The sequence below is a fragment of the Sorex fumeus genome, unplaced genomic scaffold, assembly GCF_029834395.1.
Source record: "Sorex fumeus unplaced genomic scaffold, SorFum_2.1 ptg000169l, whole genome shotgun sequence".
NCBI classification, from domain to species: domain Eukaryota; kingdom Metazoa; phylum Chordata; class Mammalia; order Eulipotyphla; family Soricidae; genus Sorex; species Sorex fumeus.
The window spans coordinates 7895256-7918654 of record NW_026606226.1 but is presented as its reverse complement, the minus strand read 5'-3'; the positions used below and the strand labels follow the sequence as shown (position 1 = coordinate 7918654).

The 23399-nt window shown below is 44.0% G+C and overlaps 1 protein-coding gene across 1 annotated transcript; it reads left to right on the top strand.

Moving 5' to 3' along the window:
- Positions 1–584: 584 nt before the first annotated feature.
- Positions 585–22539, top strand: LOC130016798 (adrenodoxin). The gene is made up of 4 exons (XM_056107494.1): positions 585–754; positions 5596–5720; positions 17369–17498; positions 22185–22539. Exons 1-4 carry the CDS (start codon positions 615–617, stop codon positions 22297–22299), a joined length of 510 nt encoding a protein of 169 aa, XP_055963469.1. The 5' UTR covers positions 585–614; the 3' UTR covers positions 22300–22539.
- The last annotated feature ends 860 nt before the right edge of the window (positions 22540–23399 follow it).

The window sequence follows — 23399 nt, the reverse complement described above, 5'->3', positions numbered from 1 at the left end:
TCACTGTGACCTGTGACGCTTCTGAAACTGCCGACTGTCCTTGCTGGACACGCCCACGGTCCACATGACCCCAGTTGAACTGCAGATTTTTTGCTTTAAATTTCATTCTTCAAAATAGTTCGTTTCGCTTGGGGGTCGCCAGCTGTGCTCCTTCCTCACCAAGGCAAGCTACTGACCTGCTGTGCCATTCATTATTGCTCCAGCTTTGATTCTTTTTCCCCCCCCACCCCAACGGCTAGACGAAGACAGTGTGGAACAAGCGGTCTAGTTCATCGGGGGTCGTTTTAGGGTAACGTCGCTCCCGAAGTGCTGCAGTTTCTCGCCTCCCTATTCCGGCGCGGTTAAGGAGCAACCAAGACGAGGAAGGGACAAGCCCAACTACCTGCAGGCTGGAGCCCGAGAGCGTGGCCCCGCCCCCTGGGCCCGCCGCTTCCGGGGGCGTGGCCAGCGTCAGGGGGCGGGGCCGCGCGCTGGTCGCCGGGGCCTTTAAAGGTCACCCAGAAGGCCGGCGGGGTAGGCCCGGCCGGGACCGCGGGCACCAGCGCTCTCCACCTCTAGCGTCCAGCGCCGGCTGGCCCACTTGCGTCGCATCCGGTCGCCGACGATCGCTGGCGATGGCTGCCGCGGGGAGCACCCGGCTCCTGCGCGCCGCCTCCGGGGCCCTGGGCTGCGCCCGCCGTGCCCGGCTGCTGCTCGGCGGCCCGCGCGCGGGACCCAGCCGGACGCTGAGCGTGTCGGCGGGCGCGCGGAGCAGGTGAGGCGCGGGCGTCGGGGGTCCCTGCCGGCGCCCGCCGCTGGCCCCGAGCCCCGGGCCTTCGTCTGTCTCTCACGCGCCGCAGTTTCCTTTCTCAGCCTCCTCGGTGCCCGGCGGGCAAGGTGACCCGGGACTCCCGTCCCCTCCCGGCCCCGCCGGAGCCCGGCTCTGCTGCTGCCGCTGATCCTTCCTGCTGGACCGGACCTCTGCTCTGCCCGGAGCCGGCCTTGAACGTCCTAACTTGCTTGCGTTTTGGCTAGCCCTTTCCTTCCAGGTCTTTCTCCCGCAGTTTTAGAGGGTCCAGGGCCCAGCGTTTTGTTGGCGATGCCCACTTAGACTTCACCCACGCCGGTCCCTTTGGCTTCTCCCACTAGTCCCAGTTTCCCAAAGCCAAAGTACTTGTGAGAGCCGGCGATGGGCCTGGCACGAGTCCTGAGTTCGCCCCCATCCCCAAACCCACACAGAAACTTCTCGCCAGGCACCTTGTTTCTTGGCTTGTTTGCTTGCTTGTTTTGAGGGTGTGTGTGTGTGTGTGTGTGTGTGTGTGTGTGTGTGTGTGCGTGTGTGTGTGTGTGTGTGTGTGTGCGTGCGTGCGCACCCGTAGGTGCAAGTGACAGGTAACGAATCCCTATTTTCCATGGGCAAAGCTTGTGCGCTACCGGGCACCTTGTTTCTTGGCTTGTTTGCTTGCTTGTTTGAGGGTGTGTGTGTGTGTGTGTGTGTGTGTGTGTGTGTGCGTGCGTGCGTGCGCACCCGTAGGTGCAAGTGACAGGTAACGAATCCCTATTTTCCATGGGCAAAGCTTGTGCGCTACCTTTGAGCCCCCTTCCGGCCTGGTTTTACTTATTTATTTAGATTTGGGGGCCACACGCGCCTTGCCCAGGGATCACTCTTGGACGTGGCCTGTGGAACCACATGCGGTGCCCCGGGTGTAATCTGGGTCAGCGGAGTTCAAGGCAAAACGTCCTAACAGCTGTGCTGTCTCTCCAGCCTCTTAAAGCACAGTTTGAAAATGTTCTTCGGTGCTTACGAGCTCTCAGCTTCTATCCCTCTTGGTTTTTTGGTTGGCAAATGGAGTTTAGCAGTCGATGGGTTGTCTGATGAATCAAATGGATAATACAGGTTAGTTAGGGTTGGCTTGCAGCCAGAAAATAGAGAGGGCACTTGAGCAGCTGCAAAGGGCGTCTAGACCCATACGAGTTGAGCAATTTATATTAAATGTTGAAAGAGGGCAGAAGTGATGTTGGTTCAACAGATAGGACTCTCGCGGTGCCCGCCACCAACCCAGGTTCAATCCCTGGCATGGCTTATGGTTCCCTGAGTACCTTTAGTAACCATTCCTGAGCTCAGAGCCAGGAGTAAGCCCCTGAACCTCGCAGGGTGTGGCCCCAACATAAAACCAGTGTTGAAGGAGATGTGAAGAAGACGTTTTTTTCCCCTCCAATACTTAGAAGTTTTATAGAGTTAGACATAATTTGCTTTCAAAGACAATCATCGTAGGATGCATCCAAGAGAAAATTCACTCCATTTGGCATAGCAACGGGATGGAGGAGCTCAGCACAATTTCTCCCAACACCCTCCTCTACTGTTTCTGAGCTTGAGTTCCTAGCTGGAAGCAAGACCTGGAACATGGTTAGGAGTTATGTGCCCTCTTTTCTACTTCTACGTAAGATCCTCGAGTAGACCCCTGAAAGTATTTGTGTGGGATTGACTAGACTTTCTCCTGGTCTCATTTTATTTATTTATTTATTTATTTATTTATTTATTTTTACTGCTGTAAATATTTTGTAATAATGTTTAACTTTATTTTATTTATTTATTTAAAAAATTTTTATTAGCGAAACATCATGAGGTACAGTTGTTGACTTACAAATTTTTATGCTTGGGTATCAGTTATACAGTGATTGAGAACCCATTGCTCCACCAATGCCCACCAATGATCCCAGTATCCCTCCCAATCCCCATCTCCCCCATGCTACCCCGTCTCTGTGGCAGGGCATTCCCTTTTGTTCTCTCTCTCCTGTTGGGTGCTGTGGTTTGCAAAAGAGTCATTGAGTGGCAATCATGTTCCATCTATTTTCAGCATGCTTCTCCCATCCTGGGAGGATCCTCCTAACATTCTTTATTTGGTGCTCCCTTCTCTATCTGAGCTGCCTTTTCCCCTAGCATGTGTGGCTGGCCTCCAAGCCATGGAGTAAACCTCTTGATACTTATCTCATCTATTCTTGGGTGTTAGTCTCCTATTTTATTACTTTATGTTCCCCAGATGAATGCAATCTTTCTATGTCTGTCCCTCTCTTTCTGAATCATTTCGCTTAGAATGATACTTTCCATGTAGTACCACTTGTATGTAAATTTCATGACTTCATCTTTTCTAACAGCTGCATAGTACTCCATTGTGTAGATGTCCCAAAGTTTCTTTAACCAGTCATCTGTTCTTGGGCACTCAGGTTTTTTTCCAGATTCTGGCTATTGTAAACAGTGCTGCAATGAACAAACAAGTGTAGATGTTACTTTGACTATACTTTTTTGCCTCTCTGGGGCCTGGTCTCATTTTATAATGGGTCCTTAATAAATTGGTGTTGCTTGAACTGAGATAGAGAATGAAGAAGACAAATCAGATTGATTTGTCCCTATTTCTCCTTTCCTTTCTCTGCTCTTGCTCCCCCGCAAGCCTTGTTTTCTTCTCTGGATGCATTCCTGAAAAAAATACTTCTCTTGGGACATACATTTCACATATCTGTGTAACTAGTATTTCCAGAAATGACGCATGTTTTTTGCTGATGGAAATTATCTCACCAAGTTTATCAAGTGTAGATCTGGCTATATCAAGTTTCTTATCCCAGAACACTTTCCTCCTAGCTCCTTCTCTCAGCTTTTAACCTGGTTGGTAGATTTTTATTGGTCGCCTTGTGCTTCCACAGACTTGAAACTGTTTCTAGACTACGACGACTCCATTATCGCTCTAGATTTAAATTCCCTTATCATTTCAGCTTTGATTGGGCAGAGCTGTTTAGAAAATGTAGTTCTGACTTTGAAGTTAACCATTTAAATAAGCAAACAAATTTGACAGTGAAAAAACAACAACAAAAAAAGGCTCTCATTCCAAAGTATGCAGACATCATTATTTTGTAGTGTGTAGTGATTTATGTATATTGCAGTTCTTTACAAAGGACTTTCACAAACATTATACTTGATTGTTAAAGACAGATTCATGAGGTGGAGGTTGGGTAGTTATGTTAGAATAAAATTTTCAGATTAAGTAGGTTTGGCATAATAAGGATTGGTGCTCAAGTAGGTTTTCGGGGCACGACAATAGTTTGTAAGTTTTAACCTATATGCTAGTTAAATATCTTTGGCAACAAGGAGCCATAGACAGGAGCCTAAATTGCCTGAGACTCCACTGTGGAGAGAAAACCAAGCAGCGCTTCTCTCTGAGAGGCCTATTAAGAACTTAACCACAGTTGGGGCTGGAGAGATAGTACAGAAGGTAGGGTGTTTTCCTTGCACGTGACCAACCCGGATTTGATTCCCAGCATCTCATGTGGTCCCCTGAGCACCGCCAGGAGTAATTCCTGAGTGCAGAGCCAGGAATAACCCCTGTGCATTGCCGGGTGTGACCCAAAAAGAAAAAAAAAAGAACTTGACCACAGCAAACCCTGATAGCTTTATTGGAACTTCTGCTCTTGTCAAGAAGGATTAAATACAGCAAGGGGAGATGATGATAAGGCCATACTTATTATACTTGCAGTATCTATTTACTTAGCATGCTGGGGGGTGCCCCCCCCAAAAAAAAGAGAAAAAGAACCAACAGCACGAATAGTAATTCGATGTCAATTGTAGTCAAGAATATTTTATATCAATCAGTCTTTTATGTACATGCTTGAGTATTTTTTTAGTTAGGTTTATAAAAGGTTCTGTCCTGTAAACACTTGGTAAAACCTGCCAGCTTGAGTCTACCACAAGCTAAGGGTTTGTTTATGTAGGTCCCTTTTTCGGGTGATTCATTTGACAAGCTTGACCCTCACCAGCAAGCAGATGCGTTTATTGGTAAAGGTCAGCAAAAGGCGTTTGGTAGGTTTGCTTTATAATGTTAACATTCTTAAGCAAATTTTTCTGGGTCTTTGGTAACCTTTAAAATTGTCTTGGGATGGCCTGAAATTCAGTGTTCATCTGAGGAACATGATTTTCCTCATCTGAAAAATGTCTGAACTCTTAGAGGGTTTAATTTAACAAGGGCAGATCTCCTCAGTTCAGATGAAGGCCCAGAAAAGTTGTCGCCCATGATTTCGTTAATTCAGCAGTGGAGGAGGTGTGGGCTGAGTTCACAGTATGGACCTATGTTCAAATGCTTCTAGAACCATCATGCTGCTGTCTCAGTGACAGCTCCCTGTCAGACATCTCCACAACAGGTGCTTGAGTTGTCTGAAGCTCCTCACAGTGCTTGTACAGTCCTTTAGGGACAGGAACAGAGAGCTTTCATCAGAAAGCAGTGTGAGAGCAAAACAGACTTCATGAATGGCAGTGATTGCTAAATGGCCCCACGTGACTGACCATGACTTCAGGGAGCTGTGGCGGCTGTTATCCTGATGCCTTAAAGATGCCCTTGCCATTTCCTGTAGGTGGAGTTTCTCTTCCTCTAGGAGGGGAGACATGCTTTTGATTTGTGTTATCTTCTTCTGAGCTCAACTTTGGAAAGAATTGAAAAAACGATTCTAAAAGAGATTATTTGTGCACTCACACACAAACACTATTTCTTTGACTTCCCAAGTTCTTAAAACAATTCTTTTAAAGTACCTCTTGAAATTACTAAAAGTAATAAGGTCTGCTTCCTTTTCCAGCTCAGAAGATAAAGTAACTGTCCACTTTATAAACCGTGATGGGGAAACATTAACAACCCAAGGAAAAGTTGGTGACTCCTTGCTGGATGTTGTGGTTGACAATAATTTAGATATTGATGGTTTTGGTGAGTATGGAAGATTCCTGAACATTTATAAGTGAACTATTAAAATAGCTTCAAACTTTTTTTTTCTTTTTCCAAAGATTTTTCACTGATAGCATGCTAAGTAAAATAGTAAAATTCAGGATGTGCATGTATGTCTCCATTTATAAAGAATCATAGTAACGTGAACTTAATGAACTGTAATTAGGTGTGCAAAGTTACATCTAATTAATCTCACATTTAGAAAAAAACACTATTATTTACTGCACAGATATTTGTAACAGTAAGGGATTTGAAACAACTAATTACCCAGCAATAGAGAGTTGATATAGTTAAATTGTGCATTATTATACTCTTATTATGAGGAATATTCATTAGGAGTATCAGTTATTATCTGTTGGTAGGCTGGAAATATGAGGGAGATTTTCTTATAAAAATTTTTTGATATTTTTCTCTAAATGTAAATAGGTTACCTATTTTCAAATGTATTTAAAGAAAATGTATTTAAAGAAATGTAAATGTATTTAAAGAAAAGATTAGACTAGATGCAGGCTTTTTTTTTGAGGGGGGGTCACACCTGGCGATGCACAGGGCTTACAGTTACTCCTGGCTCATGCACTCAGCGATTACTCCTGGCGGTGCTTGGGGGACCATATGGGATGCTGGGAATTGAACCTGGGTTGACTGCGTGCAAGGCAAATGTCCTACTCACAGCTATCACTCCAGGCCCAAATAGATGCAGTTTTAAGAAAAGATTGCTATTGCTTTTTGCTTCATGGATAGACTTGCGTGTATTATGTTAAGTAAATTTGAAGAATCAGGGTTAAAATGATACTACAGCAGGTATGACACTCACCTTGCTCACAGCTGATCTGGGTTTGATCCTGGCAACCTGAGTACCATCAGGAGTGTTACCTGAGTGTAGATCCAGCTGAGCATCACTAGGTGTTGCCCAACAATACCACTCACCCTGGGAAAACAAAACAAAACTTGAAGGATAAGATTTCCTGTATGAATTTATCAATGGATCATCCAAGCTAAGGAATAGACAGTGTTCGCTGAAAATGGACCCATAGACTCTGATGACAGAACTGGGCATAGGGGACAGGGCGTCGGAGGGAAGGGTTCTGTGATCTGAGAGAGGCTGGTCTTTTGGTATGGTGTGGTGATACACAATGATGTAAATACGATGTTTTTAGTTGCTTTCAGTTTTTCTGATGACTTGAAAAAATATTGGAAGAAGTTGTTTCTAAATGTTCGATATTGGTTGTCTCTTCTTAAACCTCTTCATTCTACTCTTTTCTTTCCTTTTGCCCCTGAATGCTTGGAATCTGCCTGTCACTGTATCCACTGAGCTGTGCTAATTCACTTCTGCTCTTGAGCCTAGTGACTGGGGTGATTGGTCCTATCGTCAGTCACAATTGTCCCTGATCCCCTAAGTAGCTTCCTACTTCCCTGAGGATAAAAGACACATGATTTGGTTCCCTTTGCTCTTCCTCCCTTCTCCTTTTCTCCTTTCTCTCTTCCCCTGTCCTCCATTGCGGAGGGGGTGGGGTTTGGGTCACACCTGGCAGTATTCAAGGATTACTCCTGGCTCTGTGCTCAGGGATCCTGCCCTGCAGTGTGTGGGGAATGCAGTACTGTGTGCAAAGCAAGTGCTTGCACCTCTGTACTACTCTTCAGCCTCTCTCTTTCTCTCTTCGTTCTTTATTCACGCGTTGGCCACCTGCTTTTTCTCAAGCACTGCATTGAATTCAACCCACATTTCCACCTTTGGGACTTTCCATCAATTTGACATTTCTTTCTGCCTGGGTCATTTTCTCTCTCTGACCTGAAAATCCTGCAAGTGTTGCTTTTCATCTTTCTAGTCTCAATTTACATGCTACTTTTTAAATGGAACTTTTCCCAACGCCCTCGTATAAAATAGGGTTTCTTACCCCTTTTTCTTACTTAAAGCACTCACGTCCTCTCTCTCATCCCACCCATTGCAGAGAGAATCTCTCTGCCAGTAGACTTCATCGGAGAATAAAATGATCCTCATTTTATTCCACATTGTATATGGAGTGAAGTATGAATGAATCAAAAGGACAGTTGTAAATTTTGGATGCAGTGCACATTTTTAACATATTTTAATTCAGACCCTCTAGGTTTTTTTTCAGTTTGTTACATTATCAGTCACTAGGGGGCAGTTTCACCTCTCGGATTACTTTCATGCAGTTTATTATCTGACATTTTTCTTCTGTGTAAGCTAATTCTTTTATATGTCTGTTTCAAGAGAAATTTCAAATCAAAAAACCTCGATAAGTTTCTTTTTTTTTTTAATTGAATCACCGATAGTTACAAAGCTTTCATGTTTGAATTTCGGTCATACAGTGATCAGACATTCATCTCTTCACCAGTGTACATTTTTCACCGCCAAAATCCCCAGCCAGTATCCCTGCCATCCCACCCTTCCCCTGTCTATGTGGCAGACAATTTCCACAATCCTCTCTCTTTTCTTTGATTACATTTAATATTTCAATACCACTCCCACCATTGTTTGGAATTTTCCCGCCACCACTCAACCCTACCGAAAAGGCAGTGCCAGACAGTTTACTTTGTATTGCTTTTTATGAATAGAATAAGATGTTGCGTGACCTTGAGAGTAGCCGCATGCTCCTGGAATTCCAAAATTTTAGATAATTAGGGTCTGGAGAAATCTCTGCAGTGAATTGCGGGTTCCAAGATTCTTTTGTGTGTCTCTGGATCATGGCCATTAAGGAGCTTAAATAGTAGCCGGAGGCAGTTCATGGGCATCATCTCAGGGAAGGGGGACGAGAGGGACTGGCCCATCCCCTATCCCATTGAGTCCTGGCGTTTACTATTACTGCTCCTGCCTACCTAGGCTTCATATTGGAAGATGGCAGCCACCAGGATTCCTAGGGGCCAGGTGGAGGGAGAACACCTGCTCCCATCTGGAGTAGCCCGGTGAAAGCTGCTGGCGCAAGGTCGAGAGGCATCTCTGCAGTGAGCTGCTCGGTTCTGAGATTCTTTTGTGTCATGTTTCATTTTTGTGTGTGTGTTTATTGACCTCCATTATTTTGTGATATATTTATTTGGTTTTTGGGTCATAACTTTTGGTACTCAGGTTTTATTCCTAACTTTGCCCTTAGGGATCACTCCTTATGGGATTGATGGGACTATATGAAGTGCCAGGGATTGAACCCTGGTCAGCCATGTGCAAGGCAAGCACCCTACCTGCCGTACTAGCTCTCCAGACCCCAGTATGATATATTTCTGATGTGAATTTTTACTTTAGAAAGTTAGATTTTATATTCATATATATTTTTCACTTTTAGTATATACTGTTCTCATATAGATGTCTTCTAAAGTTTTGTTTGGGAAAGCTACAGCTCTCCCCCCCCGCCTCCTCATCCATTCCCCCTGACACCCAACACACACAGCTGGAGAAATAGCCCATGGGTTGTCACTGGCATCCAGTCCCAGTCCAATCTCCGGCACCACATGTAGTCCCCTGAGCACAGCAGGACTCACGCTCTCCTCTTTCTGCCAAAGAATCCCATTGTTTTGAGCTTCCAGGCCTGTGTTAATTGTAAGTTTTACATTTCTGACTGCAGCAAAACTGCAGTCCCTGAAGCTGGTCAAAAGACACCTGTCATCCTTTGTCAATATCTTGTCAACTGTGCAGTTTATGAAAATGAATTATTTTGAAAAAGAAGATAGAGGGGATAGGATGCTATGAAGAAAGCCAAAAACTCGTCATGATATGTAGCACTGTAGCACTGTCCTCCCGTTTTTCATTGATTGCCTGGCAAGCTACCCGTGGTGTATTCGATATGCCAAAAACAGTAACAACATGTCTCACAGTGGAGACGTTACTGGTGCCTGCTCGAGCAAATCAATGTCATGATATGTATTGCTATTAATTTAGGAGAATAAACTCTGAGTTGTTAGGCAGAATGCTAAGAAAACAAAAGCAGGACTAACACATGACATGCCTTCAGGTTTGCGAACATCTTTGTCTAGCAGACATGGTGCCAGAGGCTCACGGCAGCTTGAACTGTAGTCACCTTTAACACTGCGCTGTGGCATGGAGTAGTTTTATCCTTTGAAATGTAGGTAATAGTGATCAGATATTTTACTTTATATGTTTTGAGAATATATTCAAACAAAAATGCAGATTTATAGATTCATAGCAGTTTTGCCAAGCATTACTGTCTTCTTAAATATTTATATTACTCAAGAAATAATATAAAAGTAACAACTACAGAGTTTTCAGTCAACTGACCAGAGTATGGATATACTATTGTGTGTCACTCATCTCTGTGATTTTATTGAGAAAGATAGACTCTGTTGATTTTCTAAAGTTTAGATCTAAAGTTTATATTTACTTGGGCTGGAGCGATAGCACAGTGGTAGGACATTTGCCTTGCACGCGGCTTACCCGGGTTCTATTCCTCTGCCCCTCTCAGAGAGCCCAGCAGGCTACTGAGAGTATCCCGCCCACACAGCAAAGCCTGGCAGGCTACCCGTGACATACTCAATATGCCAAAAAAACAGTACCAAGTCTCACAATGGAGACATTACTGTGGTGCCTGCTCGAGCAAATCAATGAACAATGGGAGGACAGTGCTACAGTGCTATATTTACTTATAGGTGTATGTTTACATATAAGCATGGTTATATATGTGCATGTATGCATGTTTGTATGTTTGTGTATATGTATATATAGGTATGTACACATTTTCCACATTACTTCACTTTTGTAATCAACTACTTACAAAGATACTAAAAGCTGGACAGATGAATATATTGCTCTAGGGTTCTATAAGCATGAATGATATAATTTCTATGTTTTCTTTTTCTTTCTTTTTTTTCTTTGCTTTTTGGGGTCACACCCAGCCGTGCACAGGGGTTACTCCTGGCTCTGCACTTAGGAATTACTCCTGGCAGTGCTTGGGGGGCCATATGCGATGCTGGGAATCAAACCCGGATCAGCCGCGTGCAAGGCAAACGTCCTACCCACTGTACTATTGCTCCAGTCCCTTCTTTGTTTTCTTTTGAAGGTGGTTACCCCAGTAATGCTTAGGACTTCCTCCTAACCCTGCACACAGAGATCACTCCTGGCAGGGCACAGTGGAGCATGTGCGGTGCTAGGGGATTCAACGCTGTTCGGCCACAAGATAGGCGTTCTACCTGATGTTTTCTCCCTCTCTTTCTCTCAAGTAAAGGATAGGGTAGGGCCAGGGTGATAGCCCAGTGGTAGGGGATCATGCTGTGCATATTCTGGGACCAAGTTCAACCTGTATAGCCCCCTTGGGTACCACCAGTGTAGCTCTGCTTGCCCCCCAGCCCTGCCAGCTACCCTGGAGCCCTGACCAGCACCACCAGCTGGGCCATGCTGCATTGTTGGACCTCAGTGCTAAATCATGGATGGTTCTCACTTGCCAAGTATTGTCAGGAGTTTCTTATGGGTCCCCAGACCACCTCTTCAGAGACCCTTTCCCCAACCCCTTTCTCCCCCAGACAGTAAGTATAGCTCAAATCTCCAAATATCCAGATACTAATGTTTACATGGATCTTTGGGGGTTTTGCAGGTTTGATGATTTCTTCTAGTAAGTGCTGTCCCCAGGGCATTTCCAGGCTTTCTGTAGTTTTCCCTGCAGTGATCTTAGGGCTACTGTTCCACATGGCCATTCTGTTTCTTGGGCTCACTGCTAGCTAGCCATCTTATGTAGACCAAGATTAGATTCTTTCTGGGTCTTAAAGTTTCCATAATAATTTTCATTTCTTTCTGGTACAAGGAATAAGAAAAGCATACTGATTGACAACTTGTGGCAAGGAAAGTTTGAAAGGGACCATATAATAATGGGCTCTTGTTAACATTGCCCATTTATCTTGAGAACAAACATGGGACTTGAGTGTGTAAGAAGAGCTTCTCCTGGGGAAACCCGAAGTTTCTCTTTTGCACATACTCCACATTTGACAGATTCTTATTAGAATCCTTTCTTCAGCGCTGAGCTTGATGCCTTAAGAGGTAGAAGCAACCTGCAGGGTTCCTGAGGGGAGCAATGGAAGTTCCAAGGTGAAAAGAAAGCTTCAGGAGGTTAAAGGAGAGTAAGTTTCCTAGGGAAGGGAGAGTTGAAAGCATGCGAGGAGCTGGAATGTGGGTGCCAACAGGAGTCTGATGCACCAGGTGGTATAGAAGGAAGATCATGCATTCTTCCAAGAGATTTATTGGCTTGGGGCTTTGCTCCCAGTTCTTAGGTAATTGAGACCATATTGCATGCCCCCACAGCTTCCCAGAGCCTCTCTGACATCACAGTCTTCTCTCCACTCCTTGGGATGTTCTTGTTTTGACCCCTTGCTAGGAAGGGGTTTTCCTCAGCCCCCTGATTCTTAGCCATCCTTCTCTCCCCCTCACCCCCCTTCCCTCTTTGATGAACTCTCATGACTTTTTTCTTTATGTGGCTCACCCCATATGCATACACAGCCACTGGTGACACCTTTCCCCAGGGAAGCAGGCCACTGACCTGCTCAAGCCCTGACGCTGTTTCCCATAGGCTGTAGATGAAGGAGATTCTGTGTAGATGAAGGAGATCCCAGGAGTGAGCCAGGGTCTGGAGCTGGGCGAAGAGGCGGGGAGGGGCTGGGGTACATCACCCTAGCCCGTCATTCCAAGGCAGCCCACCCCTAGAGACAGATAGTTTTTGAGAGTGTGACCTAGCTCGAGTGTCAGGGAGCACAATGGGAATAGAGGAGCCGTAAGGCTTGGCACCCACACCGGCCCTGTCCTCTGCGGGGCCCGCGCTGGCTCTGCCCTGCACTCAGAATTTTCTTTTTCTTGTATCTGCTGTTAGGCATGACTGTGGTGGTCAGGGTTTATTTTGGTAATGAACAAACATCTGAAGAGAAATGAAGCTTTTTAAGAAGTTAAGTTGCTTGAGATGTTTTGTGAGTAAGTAGTTAACTTACATTTAAGACAAAAGGAGCTGGAGTTTCTCGTTTTTGTCCCACGGTATCTAATATTTGTTTCATAGAGGGCTATATCAGCTTGCACTTTGTCTGGATTTGATACCGAGATAAAAATCTGAAAGCAATAGCCAGGCGTTGCTCCAGTGGGTTGGGGCGCTTCCCTTGCATGTGGTTTACTGAGTTCAGTCCCCAGTTCCCCATATAGTTCCCTAAGCCCTGCCAGGTGTAAGTCCTGAGTATTACTGGCTATGACCCCCAAACAAACAAATAAGCACAAAAATAAATAAAAAGTCAGAATGGAGGGGCTGGAGAATACAGAGGATGAGGCACTCAATCCTAAGCACACTGTGTGGTCCACCCATCACTACCAGGAGTGGTCCCTGAGCACTACTGGGTTTGGCCCCCCAAAACAGCAGAAAGTTGTTGGGAAGTGTCTGGATTGACTCCTAGTAGGCAAATCTGCTCAATTATGATTCTTGGTGGAGTCACAGAATGTTAGAGCCCCTACGCCTTTAGCGATAATCTGCATCAGAGGATCCCTAATTTCTCTGGTTTACTGCTTCCTTTTTGAGGGAAAAAGAAGAAAGGCATCAGGTCTCTTACAGAAATTTACCTGGATTAAGCAACAAACAGAAAGCACCGCTGGTTGTACTGAGACTACTGCCACCCCTGGGAGGGTCACCCATTTGGGGAAACACCGGTTTATACCAACCTTGGCTCACAGAAGAAGAAAATGCTGAGCGCCACCAAAAGTAGTCCCTGAGCACAGAGCCAAGAGTTAGCCCCAAGCACTGCTGGCTGTGGGACCCCCCTACCCCACCCTCAAAGTGTTGAGACCCATGAGATACCTTCAGATAGCAGCTCGAACCCAGTGTCATATCTTGCTGTCATTTTTTCCTTCCTGCAGGGTTTTTGAAACTTGAGATACAGAGATTTAGACAGCTGGTGTCCCTCTCTGAAGTCAGATATAGCTGTTCATGTTTCTTGTGTGAAATGTCTCATGTAAATGTAAAAATAGCAGGTAAGGCTTTTGCCTTGCATGCAGCTGACCTGGGTTCAATTCCTCTGCCCCTCTTGGAAAGCCCAGCAAGCTACCGAGAGTATTCCGTGCCCATGTCAAAGCCTGGCAAGCTACCCATGACATATTCAATATGTCAAAAATAGTAACAAGTCTCACAATGTAGATGTTACTGGTGCTTGCTTGAGCAAATTGATGAACAATGGGAGGGCAGTGCTACAGTGCGATGTAAAAATAGAAAAGTTAGTTCATTGTTAAATAACTAATTGGTGCATATATAATATGATATGTTTCCATACACACTTTGTATTTCAATTCACTCTTGGTGAGAGGGCAAGGATTGAACCCAGAGGATTGAACCCTTACGCATACTAGGCAAGTAGTTTACCACTGATCAGTGTCTCTGGCTACATTAAGAGGATTTAGGTTAGTGAGTAGCAGGAACTGTATCACTGTATTACTGTCATCCCATTGTTCATCAATTTCCTTGAGTGGGTGCCAGTAATGTCTCCATTCGTCCAAGCCCTGAGATTTTAGCAGCCTCTCCTTAATCATCTTTCCCAACACTGGAGGCTCTTTCAGGGTCAGGGGAATGAGACCTGTTATTGTTACTGTTTTTGGCATATCAAATATGCCACAAATAGCTTGCCAGGCTCTGCTGTGCGGGCGGGATACTCTTGGTAACTTGCCAAGCTCTCCAAGAGGTATATATATATATATATATATATATATATGTATATATATATATATATACCCTCTATCCCTCTATGATCTGTGGGTCCAGGGATATGTTCACTCACATGTGAGGCTTGGACCAAGTGTGTGGAAAGTGGTCTGGAACATGGTGGCAGTTGGGTAGTGGGGTCAGCTGCCCGGACTGGTTCCCTTGGGGTGGGGAGAGGTCTCACCCACCCCACTCTGGGGTGCCCTGAGTGAAAAGAGCCTGGCGCAGAGTCTGGTGGCATGGTTATGGGGGCCTCATTTTATGCTCCATTCTGGAAGAAGCAGCTGTGAGTTCTGGAGGGAGGCCGATGAGATTATCTGGCACCGGCAGGAGGTGGCTTATGGGTGTGATCCCTGGGTCGCCGGAGACTGGACTAGCAGGAACTAGTTGTCTTAAATATTGGGAAACTTGGCTAGAGTCAGGACTCAGTTCTAACAGGTGGCATCACTTTCATTTATTCATTTAACTTCATTTAATTCATTTAACTTCTTAAGGTTAAAGTTTTGTTTATAAAGAGCCATGACTTCTAAGACTGCTTTTCATTCCCAAGTAATATTAGCAACACTTGTATAGTGCTTACTGTCTCCCGGGTCATCACTGTAGATACATGTGCAAGACACACTCACGTAAGTTTTTTTTTTTTTTAATTTATTTATTGAATCACTGTGGGAAAGGTTACAAAGCTTTCAGGTTTAAGTCTCAGTCATGCAATCATCAAACACATTTCCCTTCACCAGTACTTATTTTTCACCACCAAGAACCCCAACATACCCCCCCTCCCAATCCTTCCAATGCCTGTGAGGTAGATGAATTCTAATTAACACTCTATCTACTTTGATTAGATTCATTGTTTCAACAAAAGATGCTCCATTATTATTTAGAGTTTACACCCCAAAATCAGACCTGCTGAAAAGGCATTGTGAAATAATTTGTTTTCTACAACTGGTTACAAAATCCAAATGATGTAGCGGCCACGTGATTTTGGATTTCTGATATTTTACTTATTAAGCCTGGAAGTATTTCTGCCAAGAGTCACATAATTATAAGATTGGTTTCTGTGGCTCTAGAGCCATGGCTGTGCTGGAGAGCTGCTTGTGGGGGGACAACTCGTGACCTCCGTAGGGCGTGAAGGACGAGCCAGGAACATCCCCCTTCCCATGAGGTTTCAGTCGCCCCATCACGGCCAGCTCATACCTGGCTTTCCAAAAGGCTCCGAGGCGGCCACCATCTTGCTTTCCAGAGGGAAAAAGGTGGAAGGGAGCAACACCCTTTCCCTTCCGGGCAGGCATGGTGGCGTGGATTAACGCATAGTCCATTCACTTTTCTGCCACAAGCTGCTGGGCTCTGCATTAAGTCCTTGTGCCTCTGGAGTCATGGCTGTGCCAGAGAGCTGCTCGTGGGGGGCAACTCGTGACCTCGGTAGGGCGTGAAGGATGATCCGGGATGGCTCCCCTTCCCATGAGGTTTCAGTCGCCCCGTCACAACTGGCTCATACCTGGCTTTCCAAAAGCCGAAGCGGCTGCCATCTTGCTTTCCAGAGGGAAAAAGCTCATGTAAGTTTTTTGGTGGGGGACCTGAGTGGATGTCCTACCTAGCAGTGCTCAGGGATTACTCCAGCTCAGGGCTTGGGGACTATTCCTGTTTGTGATCAGGGAACCATAGAGTGCTAGGAATTGAAATTGGACCTCTCATTTCCGTTGACTGAAAAGCAGTGGGTCAGGAGAAATTTATATGTAAAGCCAGTGTGATTGTTCTGTTGTTTTAATGTGAGGGATCAAAACCTTAGACTCATGTACAAGGCATTTTCTCCAGAAAATGTAGTGTGATTTTAAAGTGACTTATTTCATTCCCTCTTGGTTACAAGCGGAGATTTAGAGGGCAGAATTGTCACGGTCAAGGTCCTCCTGTTGTTCATCAATTTGCTCGAGCGGGCACCAGTAACGTCTCCATCGTGAGACTTCTTGTTACTGTGTTTGGCATATCGAATATCACGGGTAGCTTGCCAGGCTCTGCCGTGTGGGCGAGATACTCTCGGTAGCTTGCCGGGCTCTCCGAGAGGGGCGGAGGAATCGAACTCGGGTCAGCCACGTTGGCTGCGTGCAAGGCAAACGCCCTACCACTGTGCTATCGCTCCAGCCCAGAGGGCAGAATATTAATTTTAATTAGGTGTAGGTTTGAGTGCTTTAAGCTTTGTCTTTCCATACATCATAAGACTTTGTAAGTTAAGTTGAGAACTTGAAGAGAAGAATAGCTTCATAGCTATTGTATATGTTGTTCCTGTACAAGTTTTAAAATGCTTACTTTTATTTAGTAGGAGCCTGCCCAGCATCACTTGGGTGCTTACCTGACTGTGTGGGTCAGATGTTTAGTGGTTGGTTGGCGGGGAAGTGCTGGGGGCCACTGGGCCATACTCATGGTACCGGGAGGTATAGTTTCAACTTGAGGCTTTGTTCTCCATACCCAGTCAGCTAATTTTTTGTGTTATGTATCTTGGCTCATTGATTTGTAAGCACTTGGGGTATTGGAATTGTGTCTAGATGTTTTCTTTCAAAGCACTTAGCCCCACACCATATTGGGGTAATATAGGAATGTGATTCCCAAATAGCACAGCGGTAGGGCGTTTGCCTTACAAGCGGCCAACATGGCCGACCCGAGTTCGATTCCTCCGCCCCTCTTGGAGAGCCCGGCAAGCTACCGAGAGTATTCGATATGCCAGACACAGTAACAACAAAGTCTCCAATGGAGACGTTACTGGGCCCGCTCGAGCAAATCGACGATCAACGGGAGGGCCTTTACCTTTACCTTTACCTAACCCTATGTGGCAGGCAATTGTCTCTGACTATTCAGAAATAAAACCCTATGGTTTATGTATACTAATGCTGATTCAAAAATTTAGTAGTCATTGGATTATGTCAAATGTAGAGGAGCGTGTATTCAATGTCTGTTATTTTGTAGGTGCTTGTGAAGGAACTCTGGCATGCTCTACCTGTCACCTTGTCTTTGAAAAGCACATCTATGAGAAGTTGGATGCAATCACGGATGAGGAAAATGACATGCTTGATCTGGCATATGGACTGACAGATAAGTAAGATTTTAGGGTCATTTCACTTATACAGGTAATCTGGGAAGAGGAAGTTCTGTTAGTTCATGTCTGAGATAAGCCCTTTGCATGTACTTTATGCTCCCAGCCTGCAGATATCACTTAGATGTTTTGAATACCAAAATGTGACACATCATTAAGAATATTTTTATTGTTTCATCCTTAGGAAATTTTCCTTTTTATAAAAATTAAAAACAATTGAGTTATTGGAAGTATAATTTCTAGATTCTAATACAATCTTCTAATTAATAAAAGTCCATTTTTATTCCAGAAATTAATATTTATCAAAACTTCATGAGTGAGGGGCTGGAGCGATAGCACAGCAGGTAGGGCGTTTGCCTTGCACACGGCCGACCTGGGTTTGATTCCCAGCATCCCATTTGGTCCCCTGAGCACTGCTAGGAGTAATTCCTGAGTGCAGAGCCAGGAGTAACCCCTGTGCATGGCCAGGTGTGACCCAAAAAGAGAAAATAATAATTAAAAGAAAACTTCATGAGTAAGACTTAAATTTAATACATTTTTTTTTCTTTTTGTGTCACACCTGGCGACACACAGGGGTTACTCTTGGCTTGTTACTCCTGGTGGTATTCAAGGGACCATATGGGATACTGGAAATTGAACCCAGGTTGGCTGCATGCAAGGCAAATGCCCTATCCGCTGTGCTATCACTCCAGCCCCAAATTAAATACTTTTTATGATTTTCGTGAAAAATAGTTTGATAATTGAATGAAATATATTGGAAAAATTTACCTAGTTCAAAGAGTAGGTTCCAGAGAAATTTAATATATAGTAATTTTGTTAAATGAATTATAAGTGTATTAGGTCGGCTTATTCTTGTTATTAGTAGGTAGTTCTACTCATAAAAGTGATAACATTTCTATTAGCCAGTGATATCATATCAAGAACTATACCATATATAAAAGATACTATCTAGAGTTGAAGTTAGGAAGGGAGTTATAGTTGATTTACTGTTTTAAGAGGTAAGGCATTGAAGCCTTAATTAAGCTTGTATTAGGTGTTTATTTGTTTCGGGGGTCACATCTGGTGATGGTTAGGGCTTACTCCTGGCTCTGTGCTCACTAGTTACTCCTGGTGGTGCCCTAGGGGAGCCCTCTGGAATGTCCAGGATCGAACCCTGGTGGGTAGTGTGTAAGGCAACCACTTTACCCACTGTACTATCCTGGCCCCACATTTGGTATTTATTTTGGTAACACTAATGAAGAATATATTTGAAAATTAATAGAATTAAGAAAAGCATCTTTCTGTCTTTCTTTCTTTCTTTCTTTCTTCCTTTCTTTCTTTCTTTCCTTCTTATTATTGAATCATTGTGAGATACAGTTACAAAGTTTTCATGTTTGAGCTTTAGCCATTCAATGATCGAACACCCACCCCTTCACTACTGCATATTTTCCACCACCAGTGTCCTCAGTATCTCCCCACCCCGTCTCAGTCCTCTAAGGCTGATAATTTAGGTATTTATATCTAAGATAATTTCCCCCATACTCTCTTTCTACTTTTGGGCTTTATAATTTGCTCGGATTTTCCCACCACCATTCAGTCCTGCCTGTGAGAGGCAGACGCTAGATAATTTATTTTCTATTGCCCACTTTGAATATCATGAGAGCTTGCGTGGCCACTTTTGTGGCCATGCACTTCTGGAATTCGAAAATTGCAAATTGTTGGGGTCTAGAGACATCTCTGTAGGGCACGAGTCCATTTTGGGATTCAACTGGGAGTCCCTGGGCCAGGGCCATTGGTGCACTGAGATGGTGCCCGGAGGCAGATTGTGGGCATGACAGCCAGGACCCCCAGTGGGTACAACCTTATTTCTTACGTATACATAACTACTGCCACCTTTAATTTTTTTGTATTATAGGTAAATTTTTATGTATAGTTGCTCTATTTTGTCTATTGGGCCCTCATGGTGTCAGTGGCTGTTCCTGGCCTGTTGCTCTGAGGTTGCTCCCAGCAGTGCTCAGGGCACCATGTGAGGCCAGGCTTCAAGTCTAAGCCCCCTGCATGCAAAGCATTACTCCAGCCCTCTGAGCCATCCCTCTGGTCCTGCTGTTGTTTAAATTTTTTTCTTTCAGCCCCTTTAACTTACCGTCTTATGTAAGCCTCACCAAAAATTTTAGGTATTTGGTAAAGAATCACTTCTTTTGTGGTTCATTTCCCTCTCGGTGAAGGTAAGACTTATCCCAGGAAGAGGAACTGAGGGCATCGTTATCTTTCTAGCTTCCAAAGCAAATCAGGTTCTGGTTGTCATTACCCCCCTCACACTTTCTTCTTTAGGTACCATGTTTCTCATCTCTATTTCCCCCCGCAAAAAATAGACTTGGTGATGTGTTTATTTGATTCTGAGAATTGTCTGCCTCCATGAGGGTTAAATCATAGTTGTTTGCCCTTTCATTTAGAGAAAATGTGTAGGTGTCTGTAACAGTTTGTAACCTTGCATTCTTAGGTAATGAGCATCAAAGGAAGGAGACAGCTGCCATTAGGAGAGTTTTGAGAATGTAAAAAGATTTTAAAATCTTCTTCTAAGCTGTTTTATTGCTGAAACAATTCAGATTCTCTTCCACCCCCTATGCCTGCCCCCACCCCATTGGGGTGAGACTCCCAAGTGGTGCTCAGGGGCTCCAGGGTCCAGGAGCTCTTCCCTGCAATTCTCAGCCACCAGACTGGTGGTCTCATGCTAGGGCCCACAGATGCAGTACCACTTGGTTCCTGTGGCATTGGGAGGCCACATGATACCAGGGATTTAATACATGCATTTAATACACAGGGATTTAATACACAGCAGGTAGGGCGTTTGCCTTGCATGCAGCCAACATGGCCGACCCAAGTTCGATTCCTCCGCCCCTCTTGGAGAGCCCGGCAAGCTACCAAGAGTATCTCACCCGCACGGCAAAGCCTGGCAAGCTATCCATGACGTATTCGATATGCCAAAAACAGTAACAACAAGTCTCACAATTTGTTGTGAGATGTTGCTCGAGCAAATCGATGAACAAAAGGAGGACAGTGCTACAGTGCTACATAATTGAATAATTGTACAAATTTCTTTTTTGGGGAAAGGTTTTTACAGGTAATACTTGTAAAATACTCAGAATGGAAATAATTTTCAACGTTAGTATTTACTATCTCTGAGGTACTATCTCGTTCCAAAATAAAGAAAAAAGAGATTTGTTTAGTTCATACATTTCAAGTGTTGTGTAAGTGTCTTTAATTTTAAAGATGCCACATATTTTGTTTTCTATAGATGTACTGAACCTTGGTTAGTGATGGATTGATGGTACCATCTATGGCATTGAGAGTACTGGTTACTTGTCTTTTATCCTCAGAGCAGAGCATTTCTTGCCTTTCATTGTAACTCCAGTGTCTCTTCACAGTAGGATGTCACCAACTACCTGTGAAATTTATGTTGATAACTTTTTGAAATTTTCTGTGAATCTGTATTGGATTAGTGGTATTGCTCTCAGCTACCAGTGCAGGAGACCAGGGTCTGATCCCTAGAACTGGAGGGGGAGGAGGGAAGACCTAAATGCCTTCATTGGTGTTCAGAGTTGTCTTTGGAACATAACCTGGCCGTTTTCTTGCCCATTTCTCTTCTGCTTTTGTTTGCCCTGCATAGAAGTCAGGCAAAACACATGCAGGCCTCACATGTGCCTTTAATCCTGTTACAGTACATAAGAGACTTTCTCCTTATGTCTCATTACCTGTTCACAAGGCCTATCCTTGAAAGTCTGTTTGAAATACCCCTGGCCAAAGTATTTTTTTTTCAGACCCTTGGATTTTTTCTGTCTGTGGCCTGTGTCACAGTCTTACATGTTAGGTACCTGGCCATGTCTCAAGAGTTCACTCCTTACTACTGATATTAGCGACTAATCCTTGTAGCCATCCTGAGGAAACTGCTTCTTGGCCCTTTGTAGGATGAGGTCAGGAAACGACCATTTGGTGGGATTCAGACACTTTCCTGTGAACATGCCATATTCAGTCCTGAGTTCTGAGCCAGAGGTCGGTTTGATTCCACTCCCAGTGCCCCATAACACACATAAATAAGAGAGGTTCAGAAGGGTTGAAGTGAGTTGCTCTTCCTTTTACATCAGCCTGCTAACATACGGTGTGAAGCCTTTAGACCCTCAGTAGCCTTGATGAACATGTTGTTGACACCCAGACTGCATATCACATCCGATAATACAGTTTAATTGCAAGATGGCTCTAAGGAGGAAACACTCTTGACTATAATGTGGCATAAAACATAGCACTTCACATAATTCATGCATATTGAGTTATGTAGACTTACCTAGACAGGGATTATCACTGTTAGTAAAGGAAAATTAAAAGAGAAGAAAGTTGCTGGTCATTCTCCCAGTAATGACTCAGTTATACTGTCTCAGTCACCCCTTTTACCAAAAAGCAGCTGTTCTCTGATGAAACCCCTTAGTTGAAAATAGGAACTAAAACTAAAACGAAGCTTTTTCACACCATATTTTTTTTTTGTTTTACCATTTTTTAATCCTCTAGTTAAGAGTGGTTGTATTTATTTTGATGTAATGAACATTTCAAAGAGAAATAAACATCTCACTGCCTCGTAAGAAAATGTCCTAAAACACTGCATTGTTCTTGTGAATTTATGTACTTCATACCGAACCTTCCTCCCTTCCCTTTTTTTAGATCCCGGTTGGGCTGCCAGATCTGTTTGACGAAGTCTATGGACAATATGACAGTTCGGGTGCCTGAAGTTGTGGCCGATGCCAGACAGTCGATTGATCTAAGCAAGAACTCCTAAGCCAAACTGAAGATGTGTTTTCAAGAAATCGACCTATTTTTATAATTATTGTTTTTAATGTTAATGAAATCCTGGAGAAATGGGTTTTATTATATACAGCTTTATTACTTTAATTCACTTTGTATAATGGGCTTAATTTTATAGTTTTGAAAGTATGCAACTTTATTTTTGGTTCAATTATAAAAAATCATATCAAATATTAGAAAATAGTCTAATAAAATATCTACATATTTTACCTTGTTTAGGGATTTCAGAAGATTATTTTCACATAATTCTTAACCCTGCTTGCCTATAAGAAAGGCTTTAAAAATAGGCTTTGTTATCACTGCTGCATGCAGGTGAAGTTAGAGATCTAAAATGACTTTTCCAGGGCCATATAACAAATCAGATCTGTACTAGAATCTGCCTCTTCTCACCGCTAGTTTCATATTTCAGATTGAAACTGGAGGAAACATGAATATCTAGCTATAGCAGGTAGTAACTGCTCTAACAGTAATTAAACTTAATTGCGCTGTTAAAGTGCTTAATTGCAAATACAGTCACTGTGTTATGAATAAATACTTGAAATTTTTGACTCCATGAAAAGTATACATCTGAGCGGAGGCACTGAAGCACCATTAGAGAAATTTAATCTCAGTCCTGATTGAACTTGAGTAATATACCAAACAGTACATGTATATTTTTTTCCTTTTCTATCACAAGTAAACCAGTCTGTCTTTGTAATCTTTTGGGGGGACTGGGGCAGGGAGAGGGGAGGGGAACTACACCCAGCAGTGCTTAGGTGCTTAGTAACTCCTGGCTCTGTACTCAGGATTTACTCCTCGAAGTGCTCAGGGAACCATATGCGGTGCTAGGGATTGAAGCCAGGTCAGCCACATGCCAGGCAGACGCTCTCCTGCCTTACTATCTCTTTAACACCCCGTCTTTATAACCTTTTAAAAGTAACGGTGAACAGTGAATCTCTGCCAATAACAGAATGGAAATGTTACGAAGAGATTGTCTCTGTCCTTAATGTGCCTGCTGTCCCCTCCATGGTAAGTGGTGTGCCAAGACAGAGATCCCAGCAGGCCTGCGGAGGAGGGAATGGCTAGAGCCCGCAT

Bases quoted from the DNA above. Each gene is read 5' to 3' on its own strand.
- LOC130016798 (XM_056107494.1), top strand. From the start codon at position 615: ATGGCTGCCGCGGGGAGCACCCGGCTCCTGCGCGCCGCCTCCGGGGCC. The intron at 5,721-17,368 runs GTGAGTATGGAA...GTTATTTTGTAG, and splicing joins TTTAGATATTGATGGTTTTG to GTGCTTGTGAAGGAACTCTG. The intron at 17,499-22,184 runs GTAAGATTTTAG...CCCTTTTTTTAG, and splicing joins GCATATGGACTGACAGATAA to ATCCCGGTTGGGCTGCCAGA.